We start from the raw sequence: 13,183 nt of genomic DNA, 5'->3' as shown, positions 1-13,183 counted from the left end.
TTAAGACTGGCAGCATGAATGGGAGACGTAAAAGATGGAGAGATACTTAAACATTTACAAGTAATCACAGACATTTAAAGAGGAGTTACATTTACACTGTGAACTGTAAACAGCTAATTCAAATATTATTTTCAGTATTTACTTACAGGTACAGTTGGTTCTCCTGATACAAGTAAGTGCTGGGATCCAGCAGTACCATCCTTACTGGGAGCACGGAAAGAAATGGGCTTGGTGGATGAGGCCGAAGCAGAGGGGACTGAGGGGATGGGTTGCTGCTCAACAGGTTCAGACAGAACAAGGTTTCCAACTTCTGATAAAGCTTCATATTCCCCTCTACCTCTCTCTGGATCAGGAGAGGTAGAAGAGGAACGGGGAGTGGTGGAGGAGGTAGTTGAGGATGGGGTGTGGGGGGAGGTGTCTGAGGAAGTGGCCGGTGAGCGAAAAGACAAACGTTGGAGTGACTGGGGCTCAGACGACTCATCGCCTCCCACTGACATAGACGCAGCTGATGTAGGAATAGAGGCAGCTCCAGGTAGCATTCCCCCACTGCTATACTCCTGATACAATAAGTTCCTCAGCTTTTCATCCAAAGTCTTAATACGGTTATCAACGAATTCAATTTTCGGGGGACCTTCACTGTCTGACTCAGCCACGGAGGACGGCTGACCAGGGGATGGTGTCATTGTTAGGGAAAGGCTGGGTAGGTGGGGTTCAGCCGAGGCGAGGTGGAGCGGAGGCAAAGAGGAATCAGATGAAGGGTGAAGCGGGGCAGAAAAGCTGCCTGTGTCCTCCGTCTCTCCTGTAGAGACCTCTGATTCAGACATCTGTAAAGAGGACTGCGTCTGACTTGCAAACTGCAGCTGCTTCTGAGATGAATCTGTGGTTTTAGTCCCGTCGTGTTGCTGCTCAGAGGGTTGAAGCAGTGTCTGTGGCTGCACAGGCTCAGCAGGCACTTGGCTCGGTTGTGAAATCTGATGTTGTGGTAAAGGGGTAACATTTAGCTGTGCCTGCTGTTGGAGAAACTGTTGACTTGTGGATGTGGGCAACATTTGACCTTGAGCTGCTACACTTACGAAGAGTTGGTGCTGTTGTTGCTGCAGCTGAGGTTGCAACATTTGCTTTTGCTGCATCATCTGTTGCAAGACCACCTGTTGATGCTGTGGCTCCTGCTGCTGGGAGACTATAAGAGCCTGAGGTGTCAGAACTTGTTGTGGTAGCTGCTGAAACAGAGACTCCTGAATCATTTGTCCAGCATATTGCAACGGTTGCTGCTGTGGTGGCTGGGTTTGCTGCAATGGTTGCAGAATCTGTAGTGACTGTGCAGATGGTTGAAGCAACTCTCTTTGAATTGACTGAGGCAACACCAATGTCTCAGGAAGTTGTTGTTGAACAGCTGTATGCCTTTGCAGCAGTTGTGGTTCCTGCAGCAGTGGCTGCTCTTGCTGCAGCAAACTTTGATCTGGGTTTTCATGGCACTGCGATAGCTGTTGTTTTGGTGTTAACTGCTGTATCTGTTGTTCAAGCTGCAATGCTAACAGCTGTGACTGTGTTGTTGCTTGTTGCTGTGATGCAGGCTGTAGCTGCAGCTGTGATTGCAGTGGCACTGTGGTGGCCATTTGGGAAAATGTCTGCTGCTCCTCAATGGGAAGCTGACTCACTGCAGCCACAGGAGTGGAATGAAAAGAGGTTGAAGACTTCTCGACTGCTGATAGCCTTGATGCATCTTCTAAACTCTGACCTAGAGTGGAGCAAACACTGGTGACTGCAGGGATTAGGTTACCGGAAACTATGGTGTTGGTTGGGGAAGACATAAGAGCAGGAGTGGCATTCAAAGTGGGGATATTAGCAGGGGTTGGTTTTGCTGTAGTTGAAAGAGAACTGGGAATCTGGTCAACTGAAGGGGTAGTGACCAGAGCAGAGGCTTGTCCAGAGATGGTTTCAAAAGCCACAGTGTCAGCTACAGAGGCTGAGCCAGTGACAGCAGAGGCTGGAGATGAGGCAGAGGAGAGGGTGTTGTGGGGCGAAGAAACCTTTTCAATAAAGGATTCAAGAGTCTGGGATGCATATTTTTCTAAAGTAAATGGAAGACACACAGTTAGTTTTTGCTATTCTCTCAGTCGTATTAATAAGCCACAACATTAACACCTAATTTGGTCTTACCTTCATCCTTTTGAGGAGACTGTGGGATTTTAGTCTCAGCAGTTGGTGGTGGTGTGACTGCACCCTGGCTAGACAGGGAGTCTCTGTGACGAATGGTCTGGTTGATAAAGAAGCGCCAGCGTCCCACTGGGGATGACTGGGGGACTGACTCCACTACTAAACCATAAGGATAGTTTATTAGTCGGAAAATTATTATTTTTTCTCTCTTATTTTGTCAATTAGGAAGTAAAGAAAATAAATAAACTAAAACACTTACCAGAGGTGGAAGGAGTGCTCACTTGCAACTGGTCAGTTGATCCAGTCTGGTAGAGAAAACAGAGTCAAATTTGTTATCATTCATTTAACAGGCAAACAGCAGTGGCCAAATTGTTGGTTCTACATAAACATACCTGTGTATGTGTCTGAAGAAATTCTTGGGCTTTCTTCACAATCGATTTAAGCTCCTCCACAAATTTCCCTTTCTCTAAATCTAGGACAAAGTCTTCCTCTACCTAAAATATACAACCAGACAGCAGTTATGAAACTGTGAATGAAGTTAAGTATGAGTATTAACATTATCAAAACATTAGAAGCTTTACCATGTAATCTGCAATATCTTCAGGAGCATCTCCTTCAATATCAAATTTGAATGTCACCATTTTGTTACTATGAGTCTCTAATTGACACTCTACCAAATTGTCTCCTTTCCCAGACACCTGTGGATGTTATAAAAGACAATTATTAATATACCAGTTAATCAAGAACTTTACTTTCTTATAGACGTTTTTGTTTTATTGTCACACTTCATTGTTTACGATCGACAAGCAAATTTTAATGTTGGACAATATTGAACTGAATTTTTTGCGCAAGATATCAAATGTTACCCAAGACTTTCGGACTTTTTAAATCTTCATTTTGTTTGCTTTTTGATATGGTCATTGGTGAACCTGGCGGTGCAAATTTTTGAAATACATAGCCTGAACATTCTCCTTCAGAATTTTATGCTCGACAGCAGAAGTCATGGTTCCATTACTTATAGCATCACTTATAGCAATTCAGTCAAGTCATGAAGCAACAAAGCAGCCCCAGACCACCATATTATCATGATGGTCTGGGGCTGCTTTGACTATGTTTTTTCTTCTGTCAAATGAAACAGAAATTAAGTTTTTTCTTGTTAAGCCACAGGAAATTTCCCCAAAAGTCTTGGGGATTAAGATGTTCTTTGTTCTTTAAGGATTAAGATGAAAGGGACTTTTATCTCTGGAATGTTTTTTGACTTCGGACTGTTTTATGCTAAAAAATGTATTTTTATCTGAAACACTGACATGTGACCAAAAATTGGTAATGGTAATTAATGTCATGAACATGTTGTTTAGGTCTTTCACCTGGAGCATGCTCAATTGAAACTGATGTGAACCTTTCTCAGGTTTCTGAGAGGAAGCCTTTTTCTGAGATTTTGACTTCTCAGATTTTCCATTTCCCAAATTGTGCTGAATGTCTTCTCCATTCACAGACCTGTGGTCAACAGATGGGATGTTAAATATCAAATATCAAATAATGAAGCCTTTTTTTCCACATACATGTAAGACAAAGATAAGCCAGATTGAAAAAGAAGAAATATTAAAAAGTCAATGCTGATTATAGTATTTTAAAAAGGAAGCATTAAAAGGATAAACATATGTTTAGCTGAAAACTTTATTTTATGAGAAAACATACCCTGTTGAAGAATGACATTCTGCACTTGCCAGGTATGGCCCATCCTGCAGAGTATTCATAGACACACAATGCATAAGAAAAAACAATACACAGACAAATATCACCATACACCATATCATTACGATATATGTTGAAAATCAAGCAATATTTGGAGTATGAGTAATATGATATTGAATTGAACCTCTTGAACCTCAAGAGAAAATCCAATTTATGACGCTGTAAACAATGAAACCTCAGATTAGGATATTGGGCTAATGTTGTGTCATGGAGCAAATTAATTTTTAAAAGCTAGTTTTAGTCAACTTTAAAGGACTAGGCTTAAAACTAGGTGAAAATAATAGCAGAGACCTAACATCTTTCCATAGACTCTCTCACAAACAGATTTCACTAAAACATATCGAAAGAACAATATTAAGACTAGTATATTCATGTCAGGCATCCTGCAACAAATTACATCCCCATACAGCATCCCCACAATAGTGTAATAACAAGTCTGACCTGCTACACTTTGTTTCCCAGGAATCAAAATATGTTAGTATAAATTGAAGAGGTAAAATCAATGACTGTTTTAAATACTGCATTTAGTAAAAAGCTTTAATCATTTGATAAGCATGTCAGTAAATTATTTCTGTTTCATATTTCATGTACCTGAGCGATGCCCAGCAGGGAAATGTCACAGTCTTGCAGCAAGGCTTGGGAGGGTTGGGGAGCATTAGAGTCAAGCAATCGTTGTGCAGAGGCAGGCTGAGGAGAGGTAGGTACAAAGCCGGCCTGCCCTGGTAAAGGTACTTGGGCTAGTTGCGAAGATGTAGAAAGCTCTGCAGCAGGGACAGGTTGTTGGGGTAGTGCAGATGGTAGTGTTATGGAGGGACATGAAGGGCTCAGGGGCAGTTGTTGCGCATCAGACATAGCTTTAAGCAAAAAAGATTCTTCAGAATCTGGTGTCTTGTGGTCTGTCTGAGTGTGAGAGTGAGTCTGTGTTTGAACCAGTGTCTGTGTTTCAGAGTGTGTCTGGGCCTGAATGCAGGTTTGTGTATGTGTGTGGGCTGGAAGAAGCTGCTTGGCATGATGCTGTGGAGATGAAGGGGTCCCTGTCACTAAGTGACTATACAGAGGGAGAGTCTTAGTGGGTGACTGAGGCACGGAAACATTACTGGGTCCTGACTGTGCAGAGCACTGTATCAACACATGTGAAGGGCACTGAACAGGAAGCTGACTTTTGTCAAGTGTTGTCAAGGTTTGTTGACAAGGAAGAGATGGCTGCTGGTTGAGAGTTTGGATGGGCTGTGCTGGTAACTGAAGCGGTGTGGTAGAATTTCCTGGGGGTTGATGGACTGGAGAGAGATTTTGGTTTTGTTGCTGAGGCTGCTCAGCAGGCTGAGGCATAAATGGCTTGGAGGTGGGCTGAATGATGGGAGAGTCTGCAGAGCTTCCAATTAACGCTTGGTGGACTGCAGCAACTGGACATAGTGCTGCTTGTCCTGGACCTATTCCTTGTCCAGTTTGCATTGGAGGAGGAGCAACATGAACCCCAACAGGGTCAGCCGATTGAGCGAGACTCTCGGTTGTTGTTACAGCACTCTCAGCCGAGCCCGGAGACAGAATCATCTGCTGATACTGCATTACTGGTTGCTGATGCACCTGCTGATGTTGTGAAGCACGAGTCATGTTGTGCTGCGCAGATGGTATGTCTTGGTGGGGAGGTTGTGAGGCAAAATGTGGGGTCATTAGGCCAGGGTGAGAAAGCAGCTGACAAGGCGGTTGGCCTTGAGTTTCTTGCTGGAGTTTGGGCTGGATGGGACTCTTCATTAGAGCACCTTGCTGAACGTAAGTCTCATGTTGTACTGGACTTGGAAGAGAAGCAACTTCAGCTGAAAGTTGAGCAGTGGTTTGGTTTTGTTGGCCCATCGTCTGAATATTGATGTTTGGGACTTTGCCATGTGCAGGCTGGAGCTGCAGAATAGTTGTATGTTGAGGCTGAGTCTGGATAAATGACTGAGCAGTTACCTGAGCCTGAGTAGGAGTTACAAGTCCAGGATAACTAGCCTGTAAGGGAATTTGCTGTGCCTGCAAGACTTGTGTTTGTCCTTGGATCACAGCTGTTGGGGCAGGTACACTGACGACAGTTGTAGCTTGAGAGGCTTGGGGCACAGACTGGACTAAAAAGTGGGCTGGAATCTGGTTCTGGGGGTGAAATGGACTTTGTCTTTGCTGTCCTAAGAAAACAGGAGCTGTCTGGACAGGAATGGAGGTAGTCTGTATGGTCACTGGGACATGTACTTGAGAGATTATGTCAGTTTGGTCTTGTAGTCCTTCAATGGTCACTGGAACACCAACTGTTCGATGGGTTTCTGTGGAGGTGTGGTGCTTAGGCTGAGCAACAAAAGCTTGCTGCTGCTGTTGCTCCATAGTGTCTTGCTTAGCTGACTGCTGCGCAGACTGAAGAGTGGTAAGTTGGGGGTTACACATCGGTTGCACGTTAGCAGATTGTGGCGGAATCTGCAGCTCACTGCTGCTTTGAGGTACAGGCAGAGGTTCTTGTTTGTCAGTTTGATGCAGATGTTGAATGATGGCAGCTTGTTGCTCCTGCTGTTTCTCTTGATTTTGATGCTTCATTTGAGCCTGCTGCTGTAAAAATTCAGCACTTTGTTTGTCTGAGGGGAGATTTTGAAGTTGTTTTTCAAGCTGCTGTTGCAACAGAGCTTGCTGCTGAAGATGCTCCAAGTTTTGTTCAAGCTGTACTTGTTGCAGTTCTTGCTGTTGCAGCTGAGCTGCCTGTTGTAACTGGGACTGTTTTAAAATTAACTGCTTTTGCAAGTGTTGCTGGATTAATGCTTGTTGCTGTTCTATCTGTTGGAATATGGTTTGCTGTTGTACTTGTTCACATTTCTGCTGTGTTTGCTGAGGTTGTTGCTGCAGTGTAGTATTTTGCTGCTGTTGTCCACTTTGTTCTTGTGTTTCTGCTTCTGTTTGAGTTATTCCTTCCTGCTGCTGCCCTGTTTGCTGATATAACTGTTGTATCTGCTGTTGTGAAGGTATCTGTGGTTGTTGTTGCACTTGTGCTTGTGTTGGTTGTTCTTGATGCAGAATACTTTGCTGTTGCTGTTCATATTTCTGATATAGAGAAGCTTGCTGCTGATCCATGATTTGTTTGTGTTGAAGTGCTTTCTGTTGTTGCAGCTGCGTCTGGTGCTCCTGTTGTTGAAGCAGAGTCATTTGTTGCTGCTGATCCAGCGTCTGGACATACAATGGGTGTCGTTCAAGGAGCAATAGGTGTTGTTGCTGAAGTAGCTGTTGCTGCTGTTGTAAAAGAGATTGCTGTTGCTGAAGCTGTTGCTGTAGTTGTGATTGTCTGACTGTCTGTTCGCATGTTTCTCCTGCTGGTTGCAGTTTATAAGCCTGAAGTTGTTCCCCTGGCCGAGGCACTGACAGAGCTTGAGGCTCCATGCTTGCTTGTGTGGTCCTCACTTGCTGATGAGGACTTGACTGGACATTTTGGACAGGTTGCTGTACAAAAATCTCCTGCTCTGGCTCGCGGTGATGCTTTTGGATAGTTGCAGCTGGAAGGCTATGATGCTGCTTTTCTGGAGGCAGCTGAATTGCATTAATCTGTTGATGTTCAATTGATGTGGGTTGTTGTGGTTGCTGCTGATTGGTGGAGGTCTGGGAAACCATGTCTGACTGTGGTGTAATAATGCACTGCTGTGGAATAACAAAACACTGTGTTTGCTGGGGAGTGGAGTGGGGAATAATGTCAGTCTGCTGCCTGGGAGAAGCGGGTAGCTGAGTGTGGAGCATAGCGATCCCTGCAATTCCAGCAGGGTCACTGACAGATATAGATGTGGGGAAAACACCAACGGGAGCTTGGGGAGAAATGGGAAGTATGTTTGACTGTGAGGGAGCCACGGATCCATGAGCAGTAACCGGTTGGAATGCATCTGATGGAAATGTTTGTGACTACTCAGCGATAATGAAAGAACAAGGATTTGAGTTGAATGCAGCAAAGGGTGAGGGGAGAAAGCAGTACAAAAACTAGATTAGGAATAAGCTTTGACAAGGAAAATAAACAAACACACTTAACTTCAGAGAACCGTGCTTCCCACAGTATTTTATACTTGTGAGTAGTCACAAGGAACTTGGATCATAAACTGAAATTGCACTTTGGGAAGTAAAGGATTTGCTGACTGCTGCACAGAGTTTAAAGACGCAATTTTTAATCACAAGGATGTAAATTTGCTGAATTTCTAGCATCTCCCTATTACTGACATCCTGTGGGAAGCACTGTTTATTGTCGTAAAAGATTGCCAATCTCAGAGCTATGATTCCATTAGGGTTGTTATTTAATATTTAATAGCTATTCAAAAAGAACCCATCTGAATGGAGCAGTGTGATCATTTTACATACATTAGCAGGAATGTTAAGATTACGTCCCTTTGTGAATATTGATTTTATTTATAGATATATTATCTTTTTCACCTGAAGATATTGTTGCGGTACACTCGGAGATACCTGTGGAACAACAGGACTGGGTTGAAGAAATGTCTGGCCAAGAGATTCCCCTTCAGTCTTGGGAGTGCACACGTTAGACATACTAACGCCCTGAACAAGAGGCATATTTGGAACACTCCCAGTCTCGTCAGTGCAGAGAATTTGAGTTTCAGCCGATGCACCAGTGATCTGTGTCACAAGAATATGTGTAAGGACCGATTGTTTCAGAGCAGGTTTCTATTATTGTTGTTAGTAGGATTAAATATAGACCTACAGATAGCAATGGTTGAGGAGTTATCTGGGAGTGGGAATAAGTTTCCCCCTGCAGAGAGAGTGCCAAGCTCTGTCCACTTGCATATGACTCACAGCTGGCAGACCCAACACTTTCAATTTCTGAGTAAAAAAATAAATGTTCAACAAAGCCATAAAACTCACACATTACATTTAGAAATTTGACAACAGATGCAGTGCCTTGCAGAAGAATTTATACTCTGAAGTTTTTCAGATTTAGTCACTTTCATCCACAAAACTCAGTGGAAGTGGAAGGAAAAGGACATATAGTTTTCAAGGCTTTTTACAAATAAAATGATAAAATGGTAGAAATCTGGTATGCAGATGGATTTGGTACCTGAAATATGTTTGCACCACCCTTTGCAATCATCTTTTACCAACTCTGTCTCAACTCTACAGCATGACGGTGCAATTATGACATTTCACTGTGGGAATGGAGTACTCAGGATGAAGTGAAGCATTATTTTCCTGCCACAGACAGTGTTTTTCATATTGGCTATTCATTTTTGTCTCATCTGACCAGAGAACCCCTACATGGATTTTGGGAAACTGCAACTTCTTGTGCTTTTCTGTTTTTGATAAAAGCCAAATGTTTGGAAAGTTTGATAAAAGTCAAATATTTGGAAAGTTGTCTTATCAACAGATTCTCTCACTTGAGCTAGAGCACTTCCAGGGTTTTCAGGGTTTTCTTGATTTCTCCTTTAGATGGACAGACATGTCCTGGTAGATTTTTAGCTGTGCCATACTTTTCCTATTTTCAGATGATAGATTAAATAGTACAATGTACTATGATGTCCAAACCTTGGGACATCATAGCCTAACTCTACCTTAAAATTCTTCACAACTTTATCTCTCACAGTCTGCTGTGTTCCTGTTTTGGTTCCAATGTCATAAAAAGTCAAAAAAACTTTAAGTGTATGAATACTTTACCAATGCACTGTAGGAAGCAAGTTTTTGATCAACTCTACCTGGCAAGCTAAGGGTTGTTGCACCGAGGATATGCTGTTGCATGACATGCTGGTCAACTTCAGGCAGCTCCTCAGACTCCTGAACCACTCCTCCAGCTCCACTTTCACCACCTCCTGTTTGTCCAGCTGCCCCAACCATTAGTGAGGATGGGCATGAAGGGTAAGAAAAAACATAAGAGGTGACGGTAGAATCCCTTCTGTCATCAAAGCCTTGATGAGTAAGCTGCTGCTGCCGACGCTCTCTTGACTTTTTGATCAGATTCACTCGATCACGGATGGATTTTCCCACCACCTTCGCATCGCTCTCATGAAAGAAGCCTGACTTCACCTTTGAAAAGTGAGTGGGGAAGACAAAAAGACAAGAAGTGATCTTTGCAGGTAGATTTAGCCTTCAGGTAAGTAGTAACTAGATTAGCCAAGTGCTATTATTTTTGGAGAACTATACAAGTTTTGTAGCATCAAGTTGTGGTTAAACTCTTTTCAGCCCATTAGATCATCACTTATAAATTGTTTACACATCTCACCATTTCCAAAGCTACTTCCTCAGCAATGTCATTCTCCAGGTCATAGGTGAACTCAATGGCCTCATTGTCCTTGTGTTTCCCCTTCAACTTCTTTGGGTCTTCTACCCAAATTCGGAGAGCCAGGCAATCCTGGGCGCCGTTGTCCTCTTCTGCCAGCTCCACTCTTACTCCTGTATCCTCTGCAAAGAACGCATGATTCAGGAGGTCTCTGATAGAGAGTCTGTCAAGGAGGAAATAGAAAGAGTGTGATCAATGAATGCACATAAGAGACTACAGATATCAAAACAAAAACCTCCTTACCTCTGGCTTTTGTTCTGACGAATGCAGCCTTCAATGATTTCCTTGATTTCTGGGTCATTGACTTTATCAAAGCTGGCTGGTTTTATACCCTGAAGAAACATGAATGTTAATAAAATGATTTTCTTTTGTGCTTAAATGTTAGTTAACATTTTTATAAACAAAATATTTGTCATCAAGTGATCAGGACAGCAAATTTCCATTAAAGGCACTTACACTTGTGACTTTGCGATAGATCTGAGCAGCATTTTGGCATTCAGAATAGGGGTATTCTGAAGTAGCCATCTCCAGCATACACATCCCAAAGGCATAGACGTCCACTGATTCATCATAGTGCTCCTCATACATCTCTGGAGCCATGAATTCTGGGGTTCCTGTTAAAGCAAGAAAGCAGCTCTAAATCAAAAACAGGCCACAAAGACAAATACAAGATACAATCAATCAGTGATCTCAAACTGAGACCACCAATTGATCTCAGTTTGTCCTGCCGGTTACTTCTCCAACACACTTGAATCAAATTGGTGAATTACCTCTCCAGCATCTCAACAAGTTTTCTAGAGGCCTGATAATGAGCTTTTTATTCTATTAAGGTATTTTGAAACAAGGACTCATCTATAATTTGCAGGGCAGAGGCTCTTTCAGACAAGAGTTGGAGATATCTGCTATAAAAGCAATAAGGCTGCATAATCCTATTTTTAAAATAAAAATAATAGTTGTAATAAATTTATCACATGCCATTACAGTCCTGTAGCATCTTAGTCTGACTTTACCACATTACCTGTCAGTAGTCATAATGTTATGCCTGGTCAGCTTATACATCTTACCTATGACACTTTTTGCAAAGGAGGTCCTCATAAGAGTGGCCAGTCCCAGGTCACCTATCTTAACTGACCCTGTGGGGCCTGTTATGAAAATGTTGTCACACTTGAGGTCCCGGTGCACAATCGGTGGAGTCCTGGTGTGGAGGAAGTGAAGGCCCTTCAGGATTTGTCTGCACCAACTTCTCAGGACTTTGGGTTTCATCACCTTGAAGCGCTTAAGGTAGCTGTGCACACAGAATACATGCTGTCACCCAAAAGACCAAAGTGATCGACAGCCAAGACTGGGAACACGAAGGTCAAAACAATGCAAATACCGCTGAAGTTGTATTTGTTTTCCTTAATATTTATGTTTTTGTCATAACTATTGGGACACTTACTAAAAAAAAAATCCATAAACATTGAAACCACATTACTCTTAAATATTATTGTGATTACCAGATTTGCTGTCATTACAAAAACATCTAAAAGTTGTCTTTTAACAAAGATGATAACCCAAGAGACAATAATAATGTTTTATAAGTGCAATAACTTCTTGAGCTTTTGTGTCTGTTTTATGAGTTCAATAGCTCTGTGGATATTAGTCCATCAGTCTTGCTTAACAGATGCAATACACAGGAATATCAAGTTCGCTAAAGGTGTTCCACATGGTCACTTTTGGTGCCAGTCTGGTCTTCACCTGTTCTGTCATGTTGTGTGTAAGCTGTGTGTGTTTTATCATTTACAATGCTTTGTATTTGCATTTTGTGGTTTGACTCCTGTTACATATTGACATCAACCTGCCAAGGAAGAAGCAAACAGTAATGAGCCTTATGCTATAATCTGGCATAATTTAATTTCCTGGCCTACAGGAGTTTTTTACTAATAGAAACGGGCCCCGTTTAAATACATAAATCTGAACCTTAAGAACTGAAAGGTGATTTTGTACTAACGTTTTAAGTGTTCCTGATGTCATTAGCTCAGTGACCAGTACAATGCACTTCTTTCCACGCAGCACAGATTCCCAGGAATCATAAAAGCGGACTATGTTGGGGTGTTGAAGACCCTTCAACATCTCTGCCTCCTCCTTGAAGCGTTGCTGCTCCGCCTTGGTCAGCTTACGGTCCTGCAGTAAAAAGGTACATGCAGACATAAAAGGTCTGAATAGTCACATGAGCTGCTTATTTACAGGACTGCAGTTCAAAAACACTAAGTAGACCGCTCCATTGATTTTCTTCCGTCATAAAAGGTTACTTAAAAACAATCCATTCATAAATTTAAAACATCACAAGGCTACTTGAAGTTTTCTACTAAGTGTACAATAAATCCTGACGCCACTAGATGGTGCTAGCAATATACAAATGCAATCAACCTTAGGCAACACCCAAGCTGTAGCTTTAAAAACACATTTATGCTGCAGCTGCACCACATTGCCAATATGGCACAAAGAACCAGTGCTGCAGAAATCCATTTCGCAGTCATGCAACATTCTAGAAAACAGAGGTAGCCACTGACAAATCTCACGTTAAACACAAGCGACTACTTAGTGAACATATTTTTTTTCTAATAATCATTTTATTGTTACATAATCCATCTGAGCTTGAATCTTTTCTTTACCTCATTGTTTGTGCTGTTGTTAACAAGGAGCAATACAGAGAGAAAGAACCAATAAAATCCTTGCAAACAAAAAATGCTTTTTTCAAAACTGTGATATGTGATTATGATGATGCAAGAAAAACATATAATTACAATCCAGTTATTCACAGTGGAAGAAATTCTGGATGTCTCCTTTAAGCTGGTACATATTTTTAAACTCTGTATGGACTAATATTATGTTCTATGTGAGCAAGCAAACTATACAAGTCTGTATAGTCCGTTATTTTTCCTGCTGAGTTACTATTTAAGACCACTAAAATATAGGGTCAGCATGTGATTAATTTATACTTTTAAACAAGTACATATT

The 13,183-nt window shown here is 42.0% G+C and overlaps 1 protein-coding gene across 7 annotated transcripts in view; it reads right to left on the bottom strand.

Moving 5' to 3' along the window:
* Positions 1 to 13,183, bottom strand: part of wnk3 (WNK lysine deficient protein kinase 3) — a 40,941-nt gene that overhangs the window by 9,096 nt on the left and 18,662 nt on the right. For 4 of the 7 annotated variants that reach the window (XM_081608989.1, XM_017305797.2, XM_008413606.3 and 1 more), the window contains exons 3-18: positions 12,174 to 12,346; positions 11,248 to 11,468; positions 10,640 to 10,797; positions 10,427 to 10,515; positions 10,127 to 10,346; positions 9,603 to 9,930; positions 8,618 to 8,736; positions 8,332 to 8,532; positions 4,504 to 7,812; positions 3,856 to 3,899; positions 3,525 to 3,654; positions 2,739 to 2,855; positions 2,550 to 2,651; positions 2,417 to 2,462; positions 2,161 to 2,316; positions 147 to 2,071 (exon numbers count right to left, since the gene is read on the bottom strand). In XM_081608989.1, coding sequence (XP_081465115.1) covers positions 147 to 2,071; positions 2,161 to 2,316; positions 2,417 to 2,462; positions 2,550 to 2,651; positions 2,739 to 2,855; positions 3,525 to 3,654; positions 3,856 to 3,899; positions 4,504 to 7,812; positions 8,332 to 8,532; positions 8,618 to 8,736; positions 9,603 to 9,930; positions 10,127 to 10,346; positions 10,427 to 10,515; positions 10,640 to 10,797; positions 11,248 to 11,468; positions 12,174 to 12,346 — 7,338 coding nt within the window. The remainder of the gene's footprint in view (positions 1 to 146; positions 2,072 to 2,160; positions 2,317 to 2,416; positions 2,463 to 2,549; positions 2,652 to 2,738; positions 2,856 to 3,524; positions 3,655 to 3,855; positions 3,900 to 4,503; positions 7,813 to 8,331; positions 8,533 to 8,617; positions 8,737 to 9,602; positions 9,931 to 10,126; positions 10,347 to 10,426; positions 10,516 to 10,639; positions 10,798 to 11,247; positions 11,469 to 12,173; positions 12,347 to 13,183) is intronic. The other 3 variants (XM_008413605.3, XM_081608988.1, XM_008413609.3) reach the window with 3 other exon arrangements.

Source organism: Poecilia reticulata, chromosome 7 (assembly GCF_904066995.2).
Source record: "Poecilia reticulata chromosome 7, P_reticulata-male-v2, whole genome shotgun sequence".
Lineage (NCBI taxonomy): Eukaryota > Metazoa > Chordata > Actinopteri > Cyprinodontiformes > Poeciliidae > Poecilia > Poecilia reticulata.
This window is presented reverse-complemented; position numbering and strand designations above follow the sequence as displayed.